The sequence below is a fragment of the Penicillium samsonianum genome, assembly GCF_028829775.1.
Source record: "Penicillium samsonianum strain IBT 33392 chromosome Unknown utg000009l_segment0_segment0, whole genome shotgun sequence".
Lineage (NCBI taxonomy): Eukaryota > Fungi > Ascomycota > Eurotiomycetes > Eurotiales > Aspergillaceae > Penicillium > Penicillium samsonianum.
Genome location: NW_026643267.1, coordinates 788,093 through 810,833, shown reverse-complemented (window position 1 = coordinate 810,833; position 22,741 = coordinate 788,093). Strand labels below are relative to the sequence as shown.

The 22,741-nt window shown below is 47.2% G+C and overlaps 10 protein-coding genes across 10 annotated transcripts; 5 read left to right on the top strand and 5 right to left on the bottom strand.

Moving 5' to 3' along the window:
• Window positions 1-2,255: 2,255 nt before the first annotated feature.
• On the top strand, window positions 2,256-2,489 carry N7471_013374 (uncharacterized protein; the record flags this gene model as incomplete). The annotated part of the gene is made up of 1 exon (XM_057286093.1): window positions 2,256-2,489. One exon carries the CDS (start codon window positions 2,256-2,258, stop codon window positions 2,487-2,489), a length of 234 nt encoding a protein of 77 aa, XP_057129418.1.
• A 1,027-nt stretch (window positions 2,490-3,516) lies between these two features.
• On the top strand, window positions 3,517-3,942 carry N7471_013373 (uncharacterized protein; the record flags this gene model as incomplete). Its single annotated transcript, XM_057286092.1, has 2 exons — window positions 3,517-3,645; window positions 3,772-3,942. The coding sequence occupies 2 exons, from the start codon at window positions 3,517-3,519 to the stop codon at window positions 3,940-3,942; spliced, it is 300 nt and encodes a 99-aa protein (XP_057129417.1).
• An 874-nt stretch (window positions 3,943-4,816) lies between these two features.
• On the bottom strand, window positions 4,817-6,352 carry N7471_013372 (uncharacterized protein; the record flags this gene model as incomplete). The annotated part of the gene is made up of 1 exon (XM_057286091.1): window positions 4,817-6,352. One exon carries the CDS (start codon window positions 6,350-6,352, stop codon window positions 4,817-4,819), a length of 1,536 nt encoding a protein of 511 aa, XP_057129416.1.
• Window positions 6,353-7,252: 900 nt separating this feature from the next.
• Window positions 7,253-9,364, bottom strand: N7471_013371 (Mitochondria protein Fmp29). Its single transcript, XM_057286090.1, has 3 exons — window positions 9,112-9,364; window positions 8,463-9,061; window positions 7,253-8,382 (listed from the first exon to the last, which is right to left on the bottom strand). Exons 1-3 carry the CDS (start codon window positions 9,288-9,290, stop codon window positions 7,457-7,459), a joined length of 1,704 nt encoding a protein of 567 aa, XP_057129415.1. The 5' UTR covers window positions 9,291-9,364; the 3' UTR covers window positions 7,253-7,456.
• A 743-nt stretch (window positions 9,365-10,107) lies between these two features.
• On the bottom strand, window positions 10,108-10,725 carry N7471_013370 (uncharacterized protein; the record flags this gene model as incomplete). The annotated part of the gene is made up of 3 exons (XM_057286089.1): window positions 10,108-10,516; window positions 10,582-10,640; window positions 10,723-10,725. 3 exons carry the CDS (start codon window positions 10,723-10,725, stop codon window positions 10,108-10,110), a joined length of 471 nt encoding a protein of 156 aa, XP_057129414.1.
• A 708-nt stretch (window positions 10,726-11,433) lies between these two features.
• Window positions 11,434-13,008, top strand: N7471_013369 (uncharacterized protein; the record flags this gene model as incomplete). The annotated part of the gene is made up of 4 exons (XM_057286088.1): window positions 11,434-12,355; window positions 12,405-12,632; window positions 12,685-12,801; window positions 12,860-13,008. 4 exons carry the CDS (start codon window positions 11,434-11,436, stop codon window positions 13,006-13,008), a joined length of 1,416 nt encoding a protein of 471 aa, XP_057129413.1.
• Window positions 13,009-16,689: 3,681 nt separating this feature from the next.
• On the bottom strand, window positions 16,690-17,658 carry N7471_013368 (uncharacterized protein; the record flags this gene model as incomplete). The annotated part of the gene is made up of 2 exons (XM_057286087.1): window positions 16,690-17,559; window positions 17,617-17,658. The coding sequence occupies 2 exons, from the start codon at window positions 17,656-17,658 to the stop codon at window positions 16,690-16,692; spliced, it is 912 nt and encodes a 303-aa protein (XP_057129412.1).
• A 1,197-nt stretch (window positions 17,659-18,855) lies between these two features.
• On the top strand, window positions 18,856-19,337 carry N7471_013367 (uncharacterized protein; the record flags this gene model as incomplete). The annotated part of the gene is made up of 2 exons (XM_057286086.1): window positions 18,856-19,044; window positions 19,098-19,337. The coding sequence occupies 2 exons, from the start codon at window positions 18,856-18,858 to the stop codon at window positions 19,335-19,337; spliced, it is 429 nt and encodes a 142-aa protein (XP_057129411.1).
• Window positions 19,338-19,417: 80 nt separating this feature from the next.
• N7471_013366 (uncharacterized protein) lies at window positions 19,418-20,433 on the bottom strand (the record flags this gene model as incomplete). The annotated part of the gene is made up of 2 exons (XM_057286085.1): window positions 19,418-20,111; window positions 20,177-20,433. The coding sequence occupies 2 exons, from the start codon at window positions 20,431-20,433 to the stop codon at window positions 19,418-19,420; spliced, it is 951 nt and encodes a 316-aa protein (XP_057129410.1).
• A 650-nt stretch (window positions 20,434-21,083) lies between these two features.
• Window positions 21,084-22,195, top strand: N7471_013365 (uncharacterized protein; the record flags this gene model as incomplete). Its single annotated transcript, XM_057286084.1, has 2 exons — window positions 21,084-22,134; window positions 22,188-22,195. 2 exons carry the CDS (start codon window positions 21,084-21,086, stop codon window positions 22,193-22,195), a joined length of 1,059 nt encoding a protein of 352 aa, XP_057129409.1.
• Window positions 22,196-22,741: the final 546 nt, after the last annotated feature.

Sequence of the window (22,741 nt, the reverse complement as noted above, 5' to 3'; positions counted from 1 at the left end):
TCGGAATAGTCACAGATGCCCCGAATGACTAGACAAGGAAAGTCGTTCATCAGCCCTGCCGCTTCCATTTCGACACAATAAACCCCCAATTCCTGGGCTAGCTGATCTCGCCGCCGGCCATCTTCCACCACCTGGTTGGCAGACGCGATCAGCCCATAGTAAATCTCCGGATCATCATGACCGCGTGAAGGTCGTGCGCAGAGTTTTGACTGGTCGCAGTTTATACAAGTGGCACAGTCACCATGGTCATATTCTGCTTGGTATAAACGATCGATCTGAGTTGGGCGTGTAAAGGTTGCAGCTTTTCGGCCGGTCGCTTTCGCTTGGGCGCTGGAGGTAAATTCGGGGACTCGGCTGTCCTCTGTGAGATGGTGGGCTTGTAATGTGGAGAGGGCGGTTAGCAGAGCTTTAGGTGGCCGATTTAACATCCCTGTCCGCTGGAAGTGACCATCGCTTAATATCTTTCCAAGGTCGTACTGGATCACCCCCCCGGATGTATCCGTCGGCCGGCTCACCACAATATCGCCGAGTCGAATGTCTGCCTTGTTGCTTGGTACACCACCACCGATACCGACCATCAGACCGAACCGAATAGAGGGGAAACTTGAGAGCACCTGCATCGCCACCGTTGCAGCGGACACAGTACCATATGCGCCACTAGGCAAACTCGCAATAACGATATTGTGTTCCCCAATGTTCCCCAAAATGTAGTTATTTTGGTCCGCGCGTGGGCGAGGGAGAGGATCGTGTATTTCGTCTAGCATAAGCTTCGCTGCCGCCATCTCCACTGGCAAGGCGCATATCCATCCAACAGCGTAATCGTCATGACACAGGATTTTGCCAGTAGCCATGATAGATTATTTTATTGTTTCTCTTCAAGGCCTCTTTATGAATCCGCTAAGAAATATGGAAAAGGTCATATTATGATGATGTTGAAGTGTTGGAAATGAATGCTCGAGTTGAGGAGCAGCGGGGTGGAAAAGTGAGGCTGAAGCAATATTGCCTCATATCCAATCATTTTCGTATAGTGGAGATGGATGTGACCAACATGTTACCCGATTAAGAACCTCCAGGTTTGCTTGTTTTGCATCGAATCTTCCAGTCACCTAGGCTTCTAAAGCTTTGTATTTTCTGTACTAGTGTTATTTATCACTTGATCAGGACCAGGACCCTCCCCATGTTGAAAACACAAAGACTTTCGCTGAAATCTGTATCACATGACAGGCTAATCCAGATATGGCCATAGCTGTATTCGAGGAATGGTCTCAGGGCTGACTAGTTTGTACCGTAAAAGGCCAAATGGAAAAGCAGACAGCGTTGCGATGCAACTGTCCCTAGCTCCGGCACTATCATCCTGATTTGCTGCAAAATTGCACGTAAACTGCGAGATACATACAGAGAGGAACTGTTGACAGATTGCCTATTCGAAGACCGCTTTGTTTGCAGTGTTTGCATGGAACCTTCCAGGCTGGGAATAGCTGAGTAAATTACTGTATATTCCATACTGGTATCTATGGATGATGGTATTTATTACCTGGTTCGCGACAAAACAGACTAATTACACGCTGCTCATATCTGGATTAGCATATCACATGATTAGGGTTTGAAACAGTCTCTCTGTGTCTCTGACATGGAAGGCGATAGCGGTCGCTACTGTATACGAGTATGACTCTTTCGCACTTTTGGCAGCAGTACACAAGGCGTTCAAGAAGAATCGAATGTCTTGCTGCAGCAATTGTGCAAATCTAGATGTTCTTTGAAGGTGAGTTCCTGAACCTTCTAGAAGTAACCTTCCATTCAGAGCCTGAGAAAAGCAGGATACAAAGATAATATTTTTGTGCCAAGGCTTAGGAGGGGTCTTGGTCAAACAGGTGAGTCAGGTTGAAAATGTATGGGTACTGCTACTTACAAGATGGATAGGCTTTGATCAACGCGTCAGAGAAACAAGCATATTTCGAGATAAAAGACCCGACGTAGGTTTCATTGTTGATCCCTGAAAGAGATGACGTTCGATGCTAATATTAAAAGGTCGGGGCTTGTTTTCTTTGGTACCCCTCGTTCAGTGATCAATCAAGCGCGTACTGGCTTATTCGAAAGTACAATTCGTATTTACCAGAGGACCGCCGTTTTCGGCAACCGCACCGTTCGGGTTTAGCGCCCGTCCAGCGAGAGCCCGGAGTGGTTTAGCGTTCCCCCGATCGGGGATGGCTTCTCGCACTATCCCCCATCGGGAACTGCCACGCTTCTCCGCCTTCATGTCCCTTCGTCGACTATATAATCCCGCCGGTACGTCGCTCGACGACGTCTCCTTCCCACGTCCTTACGCCTCTGTCACCCTGAGGTCGGACGCCACCGCTCTGAACCCTTCCATCTCGGAAATGACCGTTCCCCAAAACGAGTGCTCAGCCCCCTTCTCTCCCCACTCATGTCGCTTGCAAGGGACGCTGGCGTCCACCGACTTGGTCGATATGGCGAGCATAAGTCGCTGATCTTTCCTAGAGGGTGCGAGATGACCAGTGGCATACCCTCGCCCGCCTGGATTGGGCACTCCCCAAAATTTTCTACTGGGCCATTGGCTGTTGGCTATGTGTGCCCCGGCCCAACCCTCGAAAGCATTTCTTGATTCGAAGGTCCACACAGGAGCTGTCTCATTTCCGAGCCGAGGACGATGACGTGTTGGAATTTCTGCACCTATTCAGCGCAACGTGAACACCAATGACAGAATTGCCTCATATGTTCCATTCCTATCCGACGGCCAACACAGGAGCCGTGTCTCAGTCTTAAGACGAGGCGATGACTTGTCGACGTGCATGCGGTGTCTGAATCTGACCAATGGCAGAAATGCCTCATGTGTCCTCCGTCCGCTGTGGGCGTTCAGGCGATGATCACATGCGAGAACGCCGCATAGCGGACTGCATCACGACTCCACCGAAATCACTATACAAAGACCCGGTTGGTGGGATGATGATATGGTTATATTTGTGACTGTAACTAGGGCGATGGTGCTCCAGCACCGGGATTGCGATGATCAGGACCCGAGATTATGTCGGCTTCGCGTGGCTGACCTGTACCTGCTGGGTAACTGCTGGCTATGATTCACGGAAGACCGAAAGGGATTGATCTATCAAACCGGTCCCACGAAGGAATCCATATGCCCGAAGAGTTCGATCAAACTGCCCCCAACATCCCTTCTACGAATGGGGATCTTTCTTGCCCCACCATTCATGCGTATGAGACTAGGGACAGCCGTGGGAAGGAACCGTGGGCGTTAAGCGTTACGAATCCCGACGGAGAATGGGACTATTTTCTTGCCTATGGGTCCAAATCACTACGGCTCCCCCGTTCTCGCCCCCTGAATTATAAGCAACCTCCGTGTGGCGATGCTAAGACGCAGCGGTGCTGCTTGGCGTTGTTTTATAAGCACTTCTCGCCCTTTCTCCCTTTGTCCCTTTTCCCTGTTGTAGCACAACACACTTCATCTGCCTTCCAGAGAATCTCAGCCGTGACTTGGCGCAAATGCAGTTGGACGTTCGGCTCATCCAACAGAATTTGAGCGGGCTCGAGTCCATCCGTCGTCAGGAGGAAGCTGCTTCAGCCAGTCCTGGCGACGACCTGAACTCTTGCTGGGCTAACTATGTCATCGATGTTTAACCTGCTCCAACCACTTTCTCTTGTTTTTTTTTTGGTGTCACTTACTCTTCCTTTTAGTTGACACCCAGTAGTAGGTATGTTAAGCAATACAAACGCGTGACTTGCTCCACAATCTAACAGCATGTGGGTGGCAATTGGCTTCCCTACTGCGCCAGATCGCTGGAGGAAGCTGTCGAAGAAGTTCAAGTCCTCGCCAAGGGCATTCAGCATCATCGTGGCTCTTCTCAACTGTCGTTTCCCGTGGGATACCAAGCCAGTGGTCGTTCGCTATCTCAGGGGGGTGGGTTTTAGAAAGTGGGTTAGTAAGCTCGCCTTAGCTTACTGACCCTGGCCTTTTCCCTCCTTATGACCCTTTGCTTACACTCGCGCTGGATATGTTTTGCCATAGTTGTAACACGTTCTCGTGTTCCGTATGGCCGTCAAGTCTATGGCATCCGGCTCCCTCGTTCATAAAGCCCGGCGTCCACTTGTTGGTTGGCAGTTCTCCATTTGATATAGGCGTCTCCGGTTAGCAACCCAGCGGCAAACGCTAGTTTATACGCATCGTCGTCTCCGCAGACGTTCACCATTCAGCGGCGTAGGTACTCCTCGACATCATACAGCCAGTGGTTTGCGGCGGTGCCTTTCTGATTGCCCTATTACTTGTCCGGGTGGCTCAGTCCTTCAGTCGGCTAGCGATCTCCGTGCCGTTCTAGGTCGGTATATCTCAACTGAAATCCATGGAATTAATCACCGACCGAGAAATTTGAGATAGAGGCAATTGTATGAGGGTATGATCACCGCTGAATCTAGCAACCCGTAAGCGAAAATACATATAACTAAAACGACGTGTAAGGCCAGCTTGTCAGAAGCAACGAATTTTAATTTCATTCAATACATCCCTCAGCCACCTAAAAGCTATTGCTCGACCATCGACATCCATTCTCGCCCCAGGATTCCGTGCGGACACTCTTGAAAAGAAGATAATGCTCCTTCTGAACTGCTTCTCCCGCCCACTTGGCTGCTGCTTTAGAATCATTGGTCTGGTGTGTTCTCACATATCGAAGTGTGAGAATGTTTGCGAGGTTGCGAAAAACCTCTCCATGATGTGAAATAAGAGTATCCCACTCGACCGCTTTATAAGACCATGTAATGGCTTCATAGAAGTCCGACCTTGGTCCCGAGCTCATCGAAGCAAAGGATGGTTAGGATCGTTGGCCCCCACGTTGATTGCATCGCAAACTAGGGTGATCGCTCCCTGGAGGTCAGGACGCTCTCCGATATATCGGGATTCCAGGGTATTGCCGAGGTTGAGTAGGCACTCTGCCCGTAATTGATGTTGATCTTGATCACCAACAGCGTTAAGAACCTCTTGATGTAGTAGCACCTTCATTTGGAGATCTTTTATCTCTGCCAATTTGTCGTATCGTATTCCAAACTTGTGAGCGAGGTCGACCAAGCGATCTAGAAAACAAGAGTTTTCAGTGGTGGCCTCGAGCGCTCGGAAACAGAACTCAATCCCCATGTCAAGATAGGTGATGTTTTGTTGAGCGTCAAATAGTATTTCAAGCTCTCTCCCGAGTTCGAAGCAGCGCTCTACAGTACTAGCGTCGTCATTTGTGGCCATGATTGCGGTACAAATGAGTGCAATTGCACGATGAAGGTCAGGCAAAGATGCTGTAGATACGAATCGCGAGTGGAACAGGCCCGCCATAATATCTAGGCGGGCTAAATATTCGGAATGACCACGAGGAGTCTTCTGAACCGCAAACTGATAACGATCAATCGCCGCGTTGAGATCATCGATATTGTTGGTTTGTTCGTATCGATCATTCAGCAGTTTCCAGAGGCTATCTAGGCGCGGTGTATAGTCGGGATGATCATGAGCAGTCCTCTGGACCATAAGCCGATAACAATCAATCGCTGCGTTGAGATCATCGACATTTCCAGTTTGTTCGTACCGATCGCTCAGCATTTCCACTAGGCTGTCTAGGCGCACTGCATAGTCGGGATGATCATGGGCAGTCTTCTGAGCCGCAAGCCAACAAAAAATGATCACTGCGTTGATATAATCGACATTTCCAGTTTGTTCATATCGATCGCTCAGCATTTCCACTAAGCTGTCTAGGCGCACTGCATAGTCGGGATGATCATGGGCAGTCTTCTGAGCCGCAAGCCAACAAAAATTGATCGCTGCGTTGATATCATCGACATTTCCAGTTTGTTCGTATCGATCGCTCAGCATTTCCACTAGGCTGTCTAGGCGCACTGTACAATCGGGATGATCATGGGCGGTCTTATGAGCCGCAAGCCGACAACAATCAATCGCTGCGTTGAGGTCATCGACATTGTTGGTTTGTTCGTATCGACCATTCAGCAGTTTCCAGAGGCTGTCTAGGCGCGCTGTATAGTCGGGATGATCATGAACAGTGCTCTGAAGCGCAAGCCGACAACAATCAATCGCTGCGTTGAGGTCATCGACATTGTTGGTTTGTTCGTATCGACCATTCAGCAGTTTCCAGAGGCTGTCTAGGCGCGCTGTATAGTCGGGATGATCACGAGGAATCTCCTGAACCGCAAGCCAACAACAATTCATCGCTGTATTGAGCTCATGGTTATCTTCAACCACATGACTAAGCCGAATTGCTCCCTCAATTTCACCCGTCGGGTTTGTTGGTTGATCTTGAGTATAGGAACTGCGTGCGGCAAGCTGATCATTCATTTTGCGACGTGGGGTTCGAACTGGGTATTATATAAAGGTAAGCCAATGAACGGGAGTGATCGAAGAAGGTACTTACAATGATAAGCCTTAGATTCTCAGAAGTTTCCTGGTGCTAAAAACAGCAGATATGAGAGATGCACAGGCTCTGAAGGAAGCTGAGGTCGGAGTCACGGAGTCTGTGAGCAACGACGCTGAAGGATTCTCGAGTATCTTGAGAAAAGGGTGAGCTATTTCAATGTGAGATTCAACACCTTTATAGTCCACCCCTATTTCGAAAAAGGCTAGGTGCGAGTGCGAGGTAAAAGGTACGAAGTAGGCATAAATGCGCAGAACTCCTGATAGGTAAATTACTCTAATTTAATGGCCCTATTACGCAGCCCTTTGGACAAGGTCATCTAGTAATAGAATCCCGCTCCCAACAGGGTAGCACAGCGGTAGGTCATTGGCTTAATCAACTGATATGATGGGTGGTCTCGACAGGCCGATTCGGGCTCATAAACGACATAATGTCTATGTAGGGTATGAACTCCGAGCTATACCGTTTTAGGATTATGTGACCTTTCGATAATGGTAAGCACGACTATGTGTGAACTCATATATAGCGACTGATATTTAACCGCACGTTAAATGCCCCTAATGAGGCTTTCTTTACAGCCTTCTTCCTTGTCTCATAAGTTCCTCCGCCGTGATCATTATACCCAAAACTTGAACGTTCCCAACTACTTCACCTAGGGCTTGGATCTTTCAAACCGCAGTATCCTCCATTGTTGCGAACATTTCCTGGAAAAAATTATCTGATAGCATAGCTGCACATTCCTCTCTTTTCTGGCACACTCCGTTGACAGTTTTTGTCACAATATTCTCTGACAGAGTTTGGTCTGCTTTCCACTTTACTGCTGGGTTTCGTAGAATGATTTCCAGCATTTCCGCGCTTCTGTTAACTGCATTATCTGCCGCGACAAGTGCAGCTTCACTCAAGTCCTGGTGGTTTTCAGTATGGCGCATAATCCAGCTCGCCCCAAGAATGCAATTGTGTGTTGCGGCGAATCGCATTTTACAAATGTCTAATCTTCCCCATTAAGCATAGTTTATTCGCATCAAAAGTTAGATATCCCCGGGAGGCATGCTGTCATCCTCATCGTCCTTATACGGCCAGTTTCGCCAACATAACTCCCGCTGGTCCACTTCTGCTTGCCGAACCATTTCCATACGAAACTTTCGATTGCCCTCCACCGCCCTCTCAAAGTTGTCTGGCTCGGTACCGCCTTCCAGATCTATATCGAGGTGTTCTCTAACCTGGGACAATAGCTGTTCAGACTCATTCCATTCTTGCGATTCCACCATGGCAGCCTCTCGTTCTTCATCGCTGAACACAACTGGACAAGCGGCCGAGGAGATGCTGCTCCATACCGATGGAGTCGTGATACCTACTAAGGCAGCACGTAGGTTGATTACGTCTGCGTCCCAGGGATACCCTGTCTGGCGAAGAAGATACTGCCGCATTCTGAGATGAGGAAGTCTCAACAAATCCATGTGTTCCTCATTGTGTACGCCTGTCGCGGCTGTGTAGTAAAGGTTGGCCTCTTCCAAGCGAAAGACGGCTCTGCATTGTCTCTGTTGTTCGATTCCCATCTCATCGAAATCATCGGGAAGAGATGGAATATGCATACTTTGAGGTTGGAAGGAATCGTGCTCACAGAATGCGGGATAACCCACTTGCATGAAGCGGGGGAATATCACAGCATCCTGCCAATCGATGATACTGATGATTTTGGTTGATCCAGGTGCCAACAAAATGTTGCTCAGACTCAAATCGGGGTGTCTCAGCGTCGGAACACTGTAAGAACCCGGTCGGATTATATGAGGCGCCAATTGTAGGAATCGCGAAAGTAACGAGGTGTGCTCAGAGGGAAGAATGTCATGGTTAGTCGGTAAAAGAAAAGTTTGGCGAGGCTGAGCTTTGGCGTGGTGCTGAATGACAGCCATCTCTCGGCGAGCCGCGGACGTAACACAGTCCTCGGGTGAAAGCCCTGACAATAATCAGTCCCGGTCATGGGGATTACTTTTCTAAAAAAGAACAGAGGGGGAAGGGGGAAAGGGAGGAACGTACAGGGTCCACGGTCAATTTCGGGTTTGCTTCGTTCACCATGCCAAAACTGCCGAGCAGACACAGGGCCGATACAGAAATCATCCACGATTGGTATCTGGGTTTCCCCGTCAAGGTCCTTCTTGTGATATAAGCTTCCATACGCAGGAAAATGGAAATCAAAAATCTTCCTCTCCATATCTGCGATTTGTGTCATGATATCTTTCGTCTCGTCGGTAGTGAGAGATAACCACCTTGAAGAAAGACTCTCTCCCTTCACTCGCTCCATCAGAATATACTCTGCTCCGATGGGATTGTCCGATGATGCTGAATAAGCCAAGACCTCCGGTACGGGAAGTTTGAGGATAGATCGCAAAAAGTCCATGGTAGCCACCTCACTGGCGGTTGTATGATGAGGAGGCCCGGCAATAGGAGTCGGAATTCGCGCGATCACTTCACGGCCATTCTTTGCTCGCAGAAGAAACACTTTGTTGAAGCCTCCCTCTGCAAACTTAGTAATATAAGGGCAATAGTCTTGTTGTACTGCTTCGCCGGCGATCCGTTGGAGCTCTGTCGGCCGAAACTTGACGTATCGTTCGTTCAAACGGTCGGTCTCGTTGAATCTAGCTGGAATTTAGTGGTTACGATCAAAGCAATAATAAGCTTCACCTACATCCATCTTCGTGATGTATTTTGAAAGAATTCCTCACGAAATGCTGGTGGACTGGTGGATAGATGATTGCGGGAGGAAGCAGACATGGCAGGCTGCCTGGAACAGACCAACGGTTTCCGCAGACAGGGAGCGGATGATATACTTCGAGTAATGACGAGTCTCTGGAAGGAATTCACCATTGTTCAAAAACAATAGTAGTAAAAAAACATTCAGTCACGAAGATGTTGCCTGATGCAGGTTCACTTTATCAGTTGACGCCGTGGAAGCTTGCTAGGGATTGAGGTAAGCTCCATAGCCGCTAACTACATTCACGTGATGTCCGATACTGGTCTGGAACCTCGCCCATGGGTTTACCCACCAACCGCTGAGCACCCATGCACCAGTATATTACAGCATTATATCGGTAATTTACTCAGTAACACATATAACAGTATGTCATATTGTATATTCTACTGTTATTTAATTTTTTGGTGGAATCGAAAATTGCGCTACAGTATATCGCGACAAGTTACGAACTAGGAGATGCTGTGTCGATATTGCGCAAAGACTTTTTGGCCACGCGTCTGACGCAACTGTTACCAAAGTGACCCTCGGTGAAGATATTTTCGATCGGAACACCATCTCCCTGGGAATACTGTCAAATGATATGCGGGACCCACATGGGTTCCTTTCCCCTGAACGAGAGAAAGGCTCTTTCTTTTCCTTCCTCGTGTGTCCGTGACATCGTGACATCCGGGAATACTCTCGTCTTTTGGGTTACCCTTTTTGGGATCTTGTATGATCTGAATTTATGCTGTCTAGGATACATCGATTTGCAAACGACACTTCAATTTAGGCTACATTGCATAGGTGAAAATAATCAAAACAGGAAAGAAACGGAGAGGCGCTGAGTAAATGGTCCCATAATACCATTCATATTCCAATCACGTGGTCAGATTGCACATCGTGACCAGGCCCACAACAGTTGAATGTTGAGACCTTAACAAGGTAGGTACCTTAGAGTTTGTTTGCTGCCGTTCTCAGGATTTCCTCAAACTCCTCCTTGGTGGCGTCTTCTGGGACCTCAAGTGTCTGAATCACTGCGTGCTGTCCATTCTTTCTAATCCAGTCCTTGATTGACTTTGACTCAGCTTGCGCAGCTGCTTGCCACTTGATAACATTGCTGGTTCGGGTAGTGCCTGGTTTCGCATTGGGTCTATTGTCGGGCACCTGACGGGTGTGGTCGCCAAGGTCGAAATGGAATCCAATATTTTTCAAGTCTCGTTGAGAAGTCGGGAATATAGTCTTGCCAGCCCCAACGGTCGGTCTGGTAAACTTTTGGAAAGCAACATCGATTTTTTGTGGATTCAAGATGGCATCGACCGCCTTCTTTCCAGAGTTCTTTAGCCCGGACATGGCTCGTAGACTAGGTTGGTTAGCCCTGCTTGCTTAATTGAATGGAAAGAATCTCTCTCCCGCAATGAGACTCACCTTAGCCAGAAAGTGATATGTAATAAGGCAAGGGAATTTCGGGGCACTTCAAGGACTGACTGCCAGAAACCTACTGAATCCTTAATCCAGGGGGTGAACGAGCTCTATTTTATATCTCTTTCGGTATCTATATCCTAATACCATTAGGATTGGAAAATAAGGGAAAGGACTTCACTTGGATATGCATGATCTGATCACAAGAGCGCCTGGTTTCCAGTGGTTGATAGGTCGCTGTTTCTCGATGCATGATATGGATGTAACATAGAGTTTCATACAGCGCGCGGCTAACAGTAATAAATGGATTATTTTATTATTAGAAATAGCTTCTTGTCAAAGTTGTGAACATTGCGGCTGGATCTTTTCATGGCCCAACCAAGCAAAATGGCCGAATTATATCCTGCTTCATGCTTTGACGTGGTTCCTTTCGCACGTTACAGTCCGTTGGTTGGCAGTTGACATTTGATCGGCCAGATTGAGTGGGCACTAAGCCCTTTTTTTCTAGGCATAGAGCGCCTATATGCTAAAGTGCTTTGTATTTTGACAGGAGTGGTCATGACGTTGTTTTTGTGTATAATTGCTTGATGACGGGCCCTTTGTCACTATTTTTGACCCGAGCTCCCTAGAGGTTGGATCTCGCATATTTTTCGAGCTGCGCTGATGTACAAGACACAATGTGACAATTGTGATGTGACACCCGAGGTACGCTTGGAACGTGGCGTTAAACTGACGTGTACAAGGAGGTCCGGGTGTTGACGACCTTGGCATTGGATCGCGATCCAATGCCAAGGCGGAGGGACCCATTCGAAACCGCTTTATTTCTTCCTCTAGGATCTATCAATATCTTCTATAACCATGGAAACCATGTGCCCCATCGATAAAGTCGTGCGTGCAGCCGGAGTCATCTCTTCAACAATAGCAGGAATAGAAACTCAAGAGCTGCTTTACCATCACAGACAAACCCTTCAAATCGCATTTGACAATCTAGGGCAAATCCTTTCTTCAAGCACTCAGGATACTTTGCTTTCAGCACAACCTCAAATTCAATCAACAGAACCGTTGAGTCAAACCCAAGAAAGCAATCAGCAAGCGAGCAATCATGATCACAACCAGGAAACCTCTGAGACAATGCCTTCAGCACCTTCTCCTCAGTCACCCGCACCAGGTGACGCTTCCGCACTGCCACAAGAAAAGCAAGATAATAAAGTCAGTAACCTAATGGACAATCTCCGCCGTCACTCCAAGGAAATCCACGCCTTTACCGACAAGGAAGAAGCGCACGCAGTTTTTTCAAACAAACAGTGGACGCAGCGTGACCCTCGCCATGTTGACATCAAGCTAACAAAGCGCAATCATACTTGGACTCAAAAATTCCGGTGTTGGCTCGCCCGATATTCGTTTGCCGATGAATATCTAACCTGGGCCCAAAACACGTACGGAAAACCTCGCGAAGAATTCTTGATTCTTACGGCAGAAGACGCAGACAACAGAGGAAAAGGCCATGTCACTGAATTTTTGGGCTCCGTTCACGATAAAGACGAATCTATCAGGAAAGAAATACAGTACGGACTGAAGTATCACTCATTCGAACACATCTACAAGAGTCGCGGGGTCTCTGTGGTTCTCTTCGGTGTGTCCTTTGCATTTCGTCAGATAACTTATCCACATATGAAATTACTGGCAGAATCTATCGGCGAAGACTCGACGTGGTCTGATTTGGCAAAAAGAAAGGCCGACTGGTTATCTCAGTGCTTGCTGATCTACAATGAAGATTACGGTACGTTTCTTGTTCTAGTATACAAAGTTCAAAGGCTTAGTTGTTACAGAGAATTATAGAAAGCAGAAGGGGCATAAACGGGCTTTTGATTCCGAGGGCGTCGAACAGAGCCAGAAAAGGCGTTCAGGTGTGACCCCCATGCCTACGTCGGCGCTGGAACGGGAAACCCCCAGCGAGGCACCTCAAGACGACAGATTGGGCGCCATACATGTCTCCGCAAATCCTCCGATATCCAATGCAGTGGGTGACAAGGAGATAGACCAATCTATGGCTGATGGTTTGTCATAATGCCAAGGCAGGTTGCCAACCTGGGCTGACAGACTTCCCAGGCTATGACCCGTTCCAGGTGGACTTCAATTTTCTTCTCCGAGAGCTCGATGGTCAGAATCCTGAAATGATCAACCCTCAACCTTGTTTTGATAAGCGAGTTAGCGATGAAGCCGATGGTAGGCCAAGTCAGATCTTTTTTTTTTATATTATATATTTTACTTACAGACTTCTCAGGCTATGACCCGTTCCAGGTGGACTTCAATTTTTTGCAAGGGCTGAACCCAGATATGACCGATGTACGGCCGTTCCTTTTGGGTGAGGACGATGGGACAGGACGCTATTTGTCCCAATGTAGTTCTTCCCAGCCTCAGACTGCTTGCTAGTCATACTTCTTCAAGGAAAGACAGCCATAGCTTTCAGTTTCTTCCACTCATTGATATATTTTCTTTGATGGTACTTTCATGTTGCTATGCATTCTGAGTTTTAACCTCATATGCGACAACCACCACATCAATGTCCTCTCCAGAAAGCCTCGGTAAACCATCAATAAAGCAATAGGTGTCGATCGGAAGCAAGTCACCGGGGGGATCGTCGAGACCCCATTGACAGGGATAATAATCAAGCGTTTCGTCGGATAAAGCGGGTTGTTGATTTTCTCCATTCTGTTAAAGTGTCGCACAGCACATGCCAATACCTCCAAGAATCAGTAGACTGCTAACAAATAAATGGTAAAGAAACATATTCACTTGTAGGCCGTGTTGTTGAAGCTCTTTTTCGATCTCGCTTTTCAGCGAATCCACCAGGATCCCGAATTGTTCCCCCCCCATATCTCCATCCGCTTGCGGTTTTGCTCTCACGCTTCGTGTTCCCTTGTCTGATTTCGTCCCTTATGGAGTCAACGATAGACTTCGAACTTTCTGATAATGTCTCGACACGCATTTCGTTTGAATGATGCGGAAAGTACCTGTCGCGAGGGGCTTGCAACTGAGGGGCAGTAGGTGATAAGATCTACCCAACCTTGGAAAATCGGGTATCTGTGCCTATTAGTCACCATAGCGTTCGGGGGGACCACGTGACATGATTGTTGAATTATACTGATTTGCGATAGATTAATCTAATTGTGGAATACTAAAGGTTGCATACATGATGGAAACAGGCATTAATACCCAGAAAATCATGTGACCAATGGTACCATCCATACCATACAAAAGTGCATATTACAGTTAGTCATCTATGTCCGCACAGATTGTTGAAACCGCGGGTTTTGTCGTTTTAGTTAGTTAGAGATTCCAATATATCTGATTTTGTCCATACGTTGTCATACAGCCAGATTTCTGTCACTAATCATGGTCTAATCACCCTATGCTATTAAACGTCAAGCTTGTGGCGTTGCGTAGACCTGTCGTTCACTCTTCCCCAGTAGATCTTCTAGGTGCTTTACTTTTCATCAAGACCTTGAGCCTTTTGTATCAATGGATACAAAAGGGCTATCCTTCATCATCATCTTCAGTTGGTTTATCTTTATATTCTATGCACTCATGCACCTCGCAAAGGAAATTCTGAATTTCCTCTTATGTAGAGTTCTATTTCGGAAGCTCGCACGCAGGCAAATGTATGTCCTCTTCTCCCTCATATTTGGCATTAAAGCTTCAACCCTCTTGCATACCTCACCATTGTGGGATATTTACAGACATTGAAGCCAATACGTTCTTCCAATATGTTGCCCAATTCCACTCTACCAGTATTGTCGTGACTGGTCAGCCAATTCTTTTCCATGAGTTTATGCTAATTTGAAAGACATTTTCGAGAACGCAGACGTCCTGCGAAGTGCGCAATAATCTACTCGTATATCAAACAGCGAACTGTGAGTATGGACCAGAGTACCAACCCTATATTATCTGGAATAATTTGTTGATTTGAAAACTCTTTTAGATTCTGCATAATGTGTTCGATTATATATTATGTCTATTTATCTTGCGGGAAGTGGAAAGAGAAGGTGGGCGAGCTTCCCTGTTTCGAGTCACCCTGTAAGGGGAAGAAGCCGCGAGATCAGGAGATTCGCCAACCCTGTGGTAAATGCAATTTTTGCAAGAACAGATAACAAGAGATAAAGGCTAGAAGGGAATTGATAATGTGAATAGGAATGATAAGTGGTTCAATGGGCTGGTGATATCGATACAATTTGCTATACGGATACCATATGTCTAGCATTTACAATCATCCTTGTGAGCTGGTTCATTCTTATTTTATGTACACTCTACTGCCTCCCATTGCTTCACAATCGCACTCGGGTATACAAATCCCCGAGCTCTATCTTTAGATCTCGGCTTGTGGAAATTGAATCATGGATATGCATTGGCTCAAGATCACATTGTCTCGAAAGGCGTAGCAATTCCTTTCTTCAGTATAAATCTCAACCTGCCCCCACCAGAGCAGATAGCAAACTCCTTCCATGGACCAGTCCAGACCCCAAACATCTGCCACGCCGGAACTGGACGCCACTCTCATTAAGGAGCCGCAAGATGTGTTATCCTTCGGTTCCGATCCCCCGAAATTTACGTCTCCATTTCCAAATCAAGGACACCCGGAGCAACCAGCAGGCCCTGAACCTCAAATCAGGCTCATCCACAGAGGCAACTAAGCGGAAAAGGAGAAACGACTTAGCCCGGTCCCGCAAGCAAAGGCGGAAGGAAAAACAGCCTACGAACGCGCTGCAGAATGAGATCAAGTTCCTTCAAACACTGTGTGGCTTTTACAGATCTGAACGGGACTACTTTTGCAACGAGCTCGGCCACTACATACCCATGACTCGATTGCCACCGAGACCACCGACTTCACGGCTTATCGCATCTACTTCATCTTCAACCACGAGTCCACCAGCGCAGTTTGTGAACCATGACCTACTAGGGAACTTGAATTGGGAGATGGGATCAATCTGGTATTTCATTCCCCATTTTGCCTACGTGGTTATGCCAGGCATATTTTGACACATACGCAGGTCACAACAATTGCTTTTTGGAAATTTTCGTGCCATAGATTTATAATGATATCTGTTATCTGTATCAGCATCATCGTCTGTCTAGACAGCTGCTATATAAACTTAATAAAGATTCAATCATTTTCTCCTTAACTCTAATCCTCTAATGCAATGCATAATATATTCATGACTCGCGGATTGGCGTGTGATCTTTTAGACCGAGGGGTGTGGGTATTGTATGTGGAGTTGTGATAACCGCGGAAAGGGGTGGTAAAGCTCAAAGAACAAGCGACTCACTTTGAATATGGGCAAAAGCGCCACTAAAGTGCAACTGCATGACATATTATAAGCCCACTAGATCTATTGAAGTGATGTTATTCTAGCGAGGCTTTGCCCGAAGTAGCTAGTCGGCTTTGAAAAGACATTATCGGTAATCGGGACTCGTATCATCATCCTCCGAAGCTCAGATCAATTATATATGAGACCCGCTTTTTAGACTTTCATTCACAAACGCGGATCATCTACCACACGCTGACATTTCAGGCTTGACAGGAATTACTTCAGGCAAATCGGCAAGACTTTTGCCAGAATGTCTTCGTATATAGAGAGATAAATCCTTATATCTTGTCAAATCACTCTTCGCTATCCATTCGATAGTCACCTAAAATGCAGATGTCAGTTATGATCCGTCCTAAAGAAACCATTGCTAGGTAGGTAGGTTCTATGCCATTACTGGAGACAAGCTAAGCTGAGCTTTATAGACGTAGCGCATATGATACAACAGGCGTCAAGAAGCCGGGCGTCCCGCCTCCACCGCCAAAGTAATTTTGAGAATTCAAGCTTGATTGAGGTCCGATTGGTGAGCATAGGCTCTGCTTCTGGAATGAGAAACTTCGCTTGTATTATATATATCCCGTGCCCTACATCCGGATTGAAGGACGATCATTTTTCATTGATTACTTTACCGTTGCACTATTGTTTGTTTGTCCTATTTCCACCCTCTTCATTTTCTCGATAGCTCCTATATTGTCTCATGGTTATGAGGCAGTAGCTAACTTTGCTGAGAGGTTGGAATTGAAGATGTTGGCTAAAAGTATCTCAAACGGTCTTTCAGGCGATCCGGGATGTCCATGCTCGTGAACTTTCGTTTACATGCCTCATCTAGTGACACATAGCTCGCCCACAGTTCAGACCAGTATTCGACGTCAATAATTTGCAGGATTTCGAAACATCCCTGTTTCTCAATTGCACTCATCAATGCATGGCGAACATTCCAAAATACCATTCCCATATCCTCTTTAGATGACCCCTTGATGGCCGAATCAATATTCCGTAAGATGTTCGAGACTAGAGATACGCGTTCACCCTCGAGACTGCACACTTCATCCAAGCATTGGCTTAGCGTTTTCGCAAAAGAATAGGCGTCATTGTGCTCTTTCTTGAGATACACCTCCCGGGTCATCAGCCTTTCGAAGACCGTCAAATCATGCTTGACCGAGGTTTCCATTACCCTCTGGAGCGAAACTCCTTTCAGCAGTCCTGACTCCATGATTCTCACACTGAGCTTTATGAAATCTTTCTCCAAAGATTTCACCAGCCACTTCGTCGCCTTTGACTGGAATTCTTGTATTTCACACGCTGAAGTTGTCTTCATTGTGCTCGACAAGTGCTCGTAGCTCCTGAGCACGAAGGCTTCATCAGTTTCACTTCGTTCTAAAAGGCATGCGATATCCTCCAAGCCAATGATAGAAGATGTAGCATGTGCATCAACGAGAGATTTTCTGGACGTATGGTTACCACTTGCGAAGAGAGCTTGCGGATCCTCTTCGGTGATTTGAGAGCTGGAAATTGAAGGACAAGGGCGTTTTCGGGATTGAGAACGGCCCGAATAATCCTGAGAAGCTTTTCTCCGCAGAATGGGGGTGATGGAATTGTTGAATCTGCCCCCGGGGGAGATCTATGAGCCACTGGTTACTAGGTGGCGAAGCGCAACTTCAAAAATAGTTTTACTAACCAAAATTTGGCTCATCTCTACTCTCAGAGCGATCTCCATCATTGGAGAGAATCTCAGCAGATATCTCAGTAGATATCTCAGAGATACGTGAAGCTATACTGCCAGTGCTGTTTGGTTCACCTTTGTCATCGCAATCAAGCAACACTGGATTCTCGCGGGTCCCGGTTGAAGCAAAGGAGCTTTCTGGCAAAATCTCACTCTCTGCTTAGAAAACACTCATCATGGTAAGCAAACAATGTTCCTGTCGATAAAGAAGAACGCACCCTGATCAAGGCTCATTTTGCCAGTTTCGCACTTATAATGCTCAAGGCAGAACAGGAGTATGTAGAGGAACTAAAGAGTGCCACGTAACTAAGTACGAAGATGAAATAGTCCAAGTTAGAAGTGAAGGCCTAGGCACGTTTTATATGTATCAGTGCGGCGGAAGAACAAACATGTGGCGCTGTTTTGGTCCTCCAGGAAGGTTGATGATACCTTGGCATCGACTAATTATGACACCGCCGTGTTTATCTACCGGGCTGTTATACCCTTTCAGTAACCTTTTTCTAGGATCCAGAAGAAAACTTCCTAGAAGGGTATAGCTCTGGTACGCTCGTGGAGCCAGGTAACGTAAAGGGGAAACAGCCCCAATCTGTGACCTGGCCCAAAGTGAAGTGGGCTTGGTGTGTGCCCACTATTTACTCAGCTCGGAAGCGGCCCGTGCCCCGTTAATTCCGTGGTCTGGACCAGGAGGGTAGGCGGGGACTTTCTATGGCCGATTTCAGCTTAGTGCGATTGGAGTGGGCCACTGGGAAAGAAAGCGTGTGTGTCTGAGGGGTAATCTGTTCTCGATTTCTACCGCTATTCACGTGATAAAGACCCGCGCGGGGCTATCGTCTTCGCGGCCACGAAGGCTGTCGGGAATAACAACCATTCCATGACCCATGAGACGCCCAAAACGTGTCACTTTCTATGTGGATTAGGTGCTGATTTGCTACCCGAAGTCTTTACTCAATAATATTCGTGTCTCCAGGTGAGCTTTTGGCGCGGAGCCCTCCTTACTCCGGAATTGTTCACATCAGTTCTGCCCACTTGCCGAGAGGTTTTGTTCTGATAAGACAGCTATCGTGTCGCACCAGTACGAAATTAATGATACCTACCTGCCTAGGAAAGGTCTTCTGAATCCGTTATCTTGCCTATGGCGACCGCAGTATTTTCTAAAAGCGGGCTAACACATTATCAGATCATCAATCCCTACACATGAACGCGCCCGACAGCGACGGAATTATTCAGAAGGACCTTGACTGTCATGAACAAACGGTTGTGGCAGATTTGGAAGAATGGCTGAAGGCGAATCCACAAGCGCAGTGGAACGAAGTTGCTGGCCTCAAACTCGTCGAACAATGCCCAGAAACAAATCTTCGACAGATTCAAAAGAGACTCGCCCAGGTGCGTTCTTCTTTCTTTTTTCCGTCAGGGGAATCTAGCTCTGATGATCGCAGAATTTCCGCGTTGCTACATTTAGGACACGTCACTCGGGTTGGGAGCTTGGGCTTGGGATTGGAGAGCTCATTCCCATTTCTCCTAGTGAAGGCTGTAACGTCAAAGTTGGAGAGCACACCTATCCCCTTATAGGCGGGAAGAAGGTATGCATCTTGAAGAAAGCTCACGTGGAGCTCGCCGGGGGAGATGTCTTATATCTAGTATGGAAACAGAAATTAGTCGATGAAAGAAACTCTTAGGCGACATCCTGCTATAATTCATTCGGGTCGGGCGAGATGTTTGACTGAAGAGAATTGATTTATGAACACAGATGATTCTGTTAAGAAAATGGATTTACGAAAACAGGTGATTCCGGATCAACAAAGTCGAGCTCAGCCGCCTCGAGAAATGGGCCGACAAAATCGAGAGTAGCAGCGTCAAAGAATTCTGGATATGTGATGTGGGAAAGAGTAACGACATCCAGCGCAGTAGCATCGAGGTGCGTTATTTGAGATTGTGCAGATTCTGGCAGGACACATTCCATGGAGCTTCTGGAGTATGCAGCCAAATGTGGAATCTCGGGTCGAGACTGGGCTTCTTCTGCACCATGAATAAAGCCGACTTCTTGCTCTCCTTGTTGGCGAAGTGCCGTTGAGGCTGTGTGACCTTCACGTAGTACCCTGGTCTCTAAACCCTGCCTCTCAGGGGTTGGGTCAAGTGCCGTAATGTTAGATCGGAAAATCTCTCCTCCCACGGCTTTGGCGAAAGAATCTTCTGCTCCCCGGGTAATATGGTGTATAGATTTGGCGATGGATGAGGCTCTGCTTCGTTTTCTATAGGCGGTTTTGTGGCCTTCTCCGCCGCGCCTCCTCTTCTTTGAAGAGAGTGCCTCTACTCCATCGACCCAGAAGAACGTTTGATGGAAGTCGAGCAACGCTTTTGCCATATCTGTAGCATTTGACTTTTTAGATGCCTCCAAAATATCAATTTGCCGAAGATAGTTTATGCTGCTTTTAAAGTCGTCCCCCACAAGGCTAAACCTTTCATCAAATCTGAATCTGTGAGCAAAGGTAGGTAGTGATACTATATCGATGCTTACATTGTGCCGGGAATTGAAGAGAAGAATAAGGGTCCAAAGATCTCATGTCCGTTTGCTTGATTTGCCTCAGCTTCGACTCTGGTGCTACTCTGCTCCATACTCTCATCGGTTGGTTTTCCAAGAGCAAGTTCCAGGCAGAAATGTTCGCACCTCTGTCCACGACGAATGATGTCCTCGTATGCCTCAGTACTGCTGTCAACACTTTCTGAATCCAATATGCCCACATGGTTCAGGAATCGCTTCAAACTCGTCTTCATGACGCGATTGCCTGATGTCGGAATTGCTCTTTGGAAGAGTTTCCAAGCTCCGACAGATACAAATCTGCGAATTATCTCCTGTTCCTGAAGGTTGGAATCCAGTTGAGCCGCATTTTCAAGGAAAAGTTTTGTCCTATGCAAAGCTACCTGCCTATTGTACGGCTTTAGCGTTGCGTTTTTATAGTTGTTCAGCTTTGACTAGTGTACCCGCAGGAGCCGGCCCTCTGCGAGTGAGTTCGGCAGACACCCTTGTCTGTCCAGTGACGGGGACCTTACTCAACATGCGAGAGCAAGGGTACGGTGTACCAAGCTCCCAAGCTGAATGCAAGTACAGTAGTAGTAGTAGTAGTAGTAGAATTCATTTACACTGACCCCTCGCAAAGTTGGATCCCAGGTCACGTGATGTATATAGATCTATAGGAGTGGCTGCCTGTTAGGCAGACACTCCGCTAGGCAGCAGGGCTGCTGCAACTACAAATAGCTGGATCTCTCCATATAGATCAAATATCACACTTGTACCTCAATCCAGAGTTCAACTGGTTATGAGCCTCTCTTTCTAGACAAGCCTTTGGATGGACACAAGTGATCAGTGATCAAGACCCCAGACCCCAGACGCCCAATTCAGGGCACCAGACAAAACATATTCCAAGATGGATGAAGTCAAACCAGATCGACAGCTGAAAGGCAAAACCAACTTCATCAGTTGGAAACGCGAGTTTGAGCGAGCAGCCAGAGCAAATGATGTTCTTGAGTTTCTCACGGGCGAAGAAGTCGTCCCTCCCAAGCCCAACAAAGACGAATACTTTGTGAGGGACCTTGACACCGAAAATCGTCGGTCCATCCGGATCAAGAAAAGTTTAAGCCCGTCAACCGATGACGAAAACGAGACGGATGCTGGCCAGGCAGTTGTCTTGATGACCAACAACACACTCCGATGGCAGATCGATCACAACGAACACAAGAATGCGAAGGAAAAGATGAAACTTGCAAGCAGATTGCTCGACGCTTGGATTTCCGACGGCATCAACATCGAGATCGAAGATTGCGCAGACGCCAAAGAAGCTTACGACTTTATCAAAAAGCGATACGCAGTCACAAATGAACGTGCGCGTGATGTCCTGTTGAATCGGTTACACGATCTCAAGCTGGATCATTGTGAATCTGTGACCGACTACACCAACCAAGTACGCCAGATCAAGGCTGATCTCAGAACGGTCAAATATGATATGACTGACGACATGTTTGCAACCGCTCTTCTTCATGGCCTTCCTCCTAGCTATCGCAGCTTCAAAGAGAAGTATGATTGGATCAGGTCGACCAAACCTGACGACTCCCCCGATCTGGACTATCTTTTTGAACGCATGCATGTGGAAGAAATGCACCAACTTCAAATTAAAGAAGAGAGGAAGGCCAGAGACAAGGTCAAGAGAGATGCGAGCAACAGCAGTACCATGAACATGGACAATCCTACTCGTTACAGGCCGAGACGGGAGGACAGACATCACCTCAAGTGCACCTATCCTGGCTGTGGCAAGACTGGCCATAGCGAAGATAATTGCTGGGTTAAGAACCCCGAGAAAATTCCACGATCTCTCAAAGAAAAGTCCACCAACAGGGCCGTTGTCACTAATGGCATGGGTGGTGTCGTAGAAATGAATCTCACCGACTCCAAAGACACCTATATCCGGACTGATGCTCTAGGTACGGGCCCCTCCCCTTCAACTCCTGCGAAACCAGCTGACCCTTCGCCACAGATGCATAGAGCTATCTCTTGCATCAAGTTGCGGGGATCAGGGGGAGTTGATATGGGGGACCCAGTGCCCGCGATGTTGGATTTTTCTAAACCTGTATTGGGGGCTTTCTTGGCAGGCAGTTTCTGTACAACAGACACATGGCTAGCGGACACTGGAGCGAACATGCATATCGTTAATGACATGAAATGGTTTAAGAAAGATACTTTCCGCGCATCCAATTTAAAAGTCAGCACCGCAGACGGGTCCACTACCCTTGAAATTGAAGGCACGGGAGTTGTCAATCTTGTCCTAAAAAGCCCTGATGGGTTTCCAGTGAAAGTATCGCTTTCGGAAGTTGCTTATGCTCCTCGAGGCAAATGCAACCTATTTTCGGGAGGGATGTTCACCCGAAAGGCAAAAGTAACCGGCATCTACAATGAGCAATATATGACATGGATGAATTATGCCGGACACATGATCGGACATGCCATCTTCGGCAATGGTCTGTATCACCTCGACGCCACAAAACTTCCCAGCGATGATATGACAGCTGGTGTCATCGCAGCCACAGTGGA

Excerpts from the sequence above, each read along its gene's own strand:
- N7471_013371 (XM_057286090.1), bottom strand. The coding sequence starts at position 9,290 with ATGGTGAATTCCTTCCAGAGACTCGTCATTACTCGAAGTATATCATCC. Across the intron at positions 9,062-9,111 it reads AATACATCACGAAGATGGAT|ATTCAACGAGACCGACCGTT; the intron begins GTAGGTGAAGCT and ends AATTCCAGCTAG. Across the intron at positions 8,383-8,462 it reads CGAAATTGACCGTGGACCCT|GGCTTTCACCCGAGGACTGT; the intron begins GTACGTTCCTCC and ends GATTATTGTCAG.